General features: G+C 37.2%; 1 protein-coding gene across 1 annotated transcript in view; it reads right to left on the bottom strand.

Moving 5' to 3' along the window:
- Positions 1-2,063: 2,063 nt before the first annotated feature.
- CAMKMT (calmodulin-lysine N-methyltransferase) overlaps positions 2,064-4,120 on the bottom strand; it is a 222,002-nt gene continuing 219,945 nt past the window's right edge. The window contains exon 11 of the mRNA XM_032989241.2: positions 2,064-4,120. This exon is cut by the window's right edge and continues 29 nt beyond it. Within this exon, the coding sequence (XP_032845132.2) occupies positions 4,072-4,120 (49 nt within the window). The 3' untranslated portion in view covers positions 2,064-4,071.

Below are 4,120 nucleotides of genomic sequence, written 5' to 3'. Positions count from 1 at the left end.
AATGGCTACAGGCAAATGAGACAGCAATATTGTCTGTGCCTCAGGTTCCCTCATATGGGGAATGGGCATCACTTGGGGGGGTCCCCCCTTTACTTAAACGTTCATCTGTAAATTCACTAAGTCATGTATTGACTTTCTTTTAGCTTTATGGGGTTTCGCATCAGGGTGCCCTCATTTTGGCTGGGTTAAGTAAGTGCTGTCACAGTGCAGATGAGAATAATACTGAAAATCAGCTTTAAAGACCATCTTTCAAAATATGCCAGTGTGTTTACAACCAACGTTAGGCTACTGATTTGTGACAGCGAAGGCATGACAAACCGTCTTAGACTCAGGAGAATCTAAAACTTGAAATAAAAAGATAGAAAGCAACAAAATTGTCTCTTTCTGAGGAAACAACAGGGGATGACCATGCTTCGCAGAAGATGTTTTAAATACAACCACCAGTGCATGGTGTCCTAGCACCTTCCACCAGCATCTCAAAACATTTCACAAGAGTTACAGGAATTCACAGTTTGACATCACTGTTCATTCCCTGATTTAAATGAGAAGAAAACCAGGCATAAAGAAATCCAGGCTAAACTATGCATTTGTGATTTGCCCTGGGAAAAGACAGGGACCTGGTTATTCCCCTCTTGCATTAGGGAGAGCGGGTGAAAGATGGTAATAAATCGTGGCTCTGTTTGACTTGCAATGTGTTGCTGCCTTTTCCCTCTTCCCCCGGCCATATCAGCTGTGCCACCTGCCATATCAAGAGGTGGATCAAAAGCTCCACCCACTGCATCCTCTTTTGTTCAGGGAACAGCGAAGGAGAGTTGTAATGGAGATATAACACTTGATAAACCGTATGCAGCCAGGCTCAAGATGTAAGGATGCTTTTCATGGGGGGAACAATTTTAATCCCGCTTCCCTCCTCACACAAACATGCAGCCGTTAAGCCACAGGCAAAATGTGAATGACTTGTCTAATAAGGATTTTGCAGCTAGACTGGTACCTGGGGTAGTAAGTTCTCCTGCCTCACCTCACATTCTTAAGACATTTTTCATTTCAAATCAAACTTGTTTCCCAAATGGAAAGATGTGTCCCATTGTCCCAGAACGCTATCAGATAGGACTAATTTGTAATTTTTAAGAAAGCCTTTGCCAGATCTCACAGTAGGAAATGGAATATTTTTTTCTTGGTCTTTTATATTCTTTTAAAATCACAACTCCCTGCCAGTGTCACTGGCTGCATTAGGGCTGCGCCCAGGGGAGTGGATGTCCACAAGAAGATAATTTCTCTCTGACGTTTTTCTCTGAGAAAGGAGAAGACACAATGTCGCTCTAAAAACTACCAACATACATGAAGGAAAACTTGCATCAGCCTAACACTGCCATTCTTGGTGAAGACAGCTTAACTCTTGCATGGTGTCATTCATCTTCGAAGTGCTTTGCTAACACAGAGTAATTAAGCTCAATATTCTGTTACAGAACACATTAAAAATATACCAAGTATCAGAAACTAGTTAAAGCACATTGCATGAAAGGCTCTGATACATTTTATAAGCATGATTTGATAAACTGCCTGACTTTCTTAGCAAAGATATTTGGTATATTATTAAATACTGCATTTTTATTAAAATTTAAGAGCTCAGAAACAATTCCTCAAGTCCCTACTAATACAAGGAACTCAGAGTTTCCTCTAAAAAAGAACATTTTTAGTGCCTCATATACAGTAAATCCTACGTCTATGACTTTTCAATACCCATTTTAAAACAAAAAAATCAAGAAGAGAGCTTGCTCATATACCTCTAAAAATTTCTACACAGACCAAACCTGCAAGCACTTATGCAGATGAGTAACTTTACTGCCTGTGGAGCTCCAATGTGAGTTTGAAGGATGAAGCCTAAACTCATCTTTGGTAAACAAGCCATCAATTACACACTTCAGGGATGGCAGCACCTGTGCAAAGCCTTCAACTCAAAAGACAGACACTAAAGAAATAAAAAGCAATTATCAGCTACTAATTTGAGTAAAACTGTTTTCTTCTTAGAGCTGAAAACACAATTTTCAGTGACACTGGTTCTATTTTTGGCAACTAACAATCTTTATTAGATTATTGGACAGCAGACATTCAAGCCCTCTCAACAACAAATTTTAATATTTAATTATTTTTCACACTCCTTTGTTGATTACAAAGACTTCCTTGTACACATTTTTAGGGAAAACAAAGGCACTGCTGTCTGGGACAAACAAAACAAAACAAATTAAACTAAAGCCACATTCACAGTAATTTTAAATTACTCCTAAATGCTTCTGATTTCTTACTAGACAAGTATCTTCCAACAAGAGTTTGAATATGAAACTCATACCAGCTATAGGGGAGACATACTACTCAGTTCTAGGATAAATGGTTGGTTTGCATTGCCCCTGGTCTTTATCTAACACTGAGAATAGCCTGCTTTTTATCAAAAGAGGAATAAATTGCTGTTATTGTGATGTTAGCCCATCACTTGGCATTGCAATTCAAGTTTTTGTGAGAAAGAAATGTATGATCTAACTGCGACTTGACCTATGCCTTCTGAGATCCATCTAGGTGCTCTAATGGAGCATAAAAAGTATTGAATACAAGGACACGCAAACCGGTAGTGAAGAAATTTGTTTGAGAAGAAGAGAGAAGAGAAAGGGACACTTTGATGAGCTCATGGTTTACATGCTGCCCAATTTGTTAAATATGGAAGAACGCTTATTGACGAACTGCAGTTCTTTTAATTAATGTATTTCAGGATGTTCTCTACACCTCCTTGCATCTAATACCTCCCTCTCTCCGTCATGGTCTATGCCTCTCTTTTTTCATAATTTAAAAAGTGTTGTTGTTTAAGAGGCTGTACAGGATTCCTTAATGATCCAGGTTGTTTTTCTGTGAAATCATTAAAATGGTCTATTAAACTGTTAAGAAAATAAGAAATTGCTCCTGTTTCCTTGTAGGGTTTTTGTCTTTCCCAGTACAAGAAAAGTCACATTAAACGTTTATCAAATACTTGGGCCACAATATATCATAATATAAACTAATTCAAGGGAGATAGTTTGATTACACTACAATATCCTTCAGTTATTACAGCATTTCTCAGAATTTATCAGAAAAGGATGTATTTTTTTACAAGCGATTTCTAGGATAGTAGCATTTAGATTTTAGCCCTGATAAAGGCTCACTTTCCATTCATAGTCAGAACCTAAATGTGCTCTTCTTGTACCTAAACAGATAATAAGCACTCAGCACACTCCCCCTTCTTGACACAACACACTGAGACTAATCACACATAATTGGAGAGGAGGAGCAGAGGGGCTGGGCAGGCTATTGTGTCCAAAGGACAAATGGTCAGTTTATGAGGCTTTTGTCTGATGCATAATTTCTTATATATCTACAGGAGGAAAAGTCCTGCTGGAAAAAAACATATATACCCATGTATTTATATACATATATACACATATAAAGCCTTAAACATGGAAGGAAATGAGGACATTTCAAGCATGCATAGAAAAATCAACAGTGGAATTTAAAAAAAAAAAGAGGAAAAAAGGCAGAAAAATCTGAGCATTCAATAGGCGCACTTTTAAAAGATCTTAAGACAACTGTTTCCTCACTAATTAAATGTGAATGCATTTACTACTTCTTTACAACCAGTTATATAAGCCCACAAAGTGTATTATTGACATATTTTCAAATACACCCTAAAAATAACATTTAAAGAGAATAACCAAGTAAATGCAAGTTTAAAGGCACAAAAGAGAAGGAAGCCAGCTTTATACCTTTGTTAATGAATAGATGTGAAGTCTGATTGGTTTTAGGCTGGAATATAATTGGAAAAATAAGTTCTAAAATTATACAGAAAAGATACTTCAGTGTTTACATGCTGTGAAACAAGCCATGATATCTTCCTCAGCATTTAGATTAGAAATATTTCTCTAATGATGACTCAGGAACAAAACAGGGGGGAACTGAATCCTCCCCACTCCCTGACCATCCACATACATCATATACATGGATTAATTTTCAGTAGTCCACCTTAAAACAAAAAAAAAAAAGTGTCATCTTCTATCTGTGTTTGGTTAAAATGAGAAGAAAAGGGTAATGGAGGTTTTCC

This window comes from Tyto alba, unplaced genomic scaffold (genome assembly GCF_018691265.1).
Source record: "Tyto alba isolate M040663 unplaced genomic scaffold, T.alba_DEE_v4.0 Super-Scaffold_16, whole genome shotgun sequence".
In the NCBI taxonomy this organism is placed as follows: Eukaryota; Metazoa; Chordata; class Aves; order Strigiformes; family Tytonidae; genus Tyto; species Tyto alba.
The sequence above is the reverse complement of the archived record's forward strand: the minus strand, read 5'-3'. Positions and strand labels throughout refer to the sequence as shown.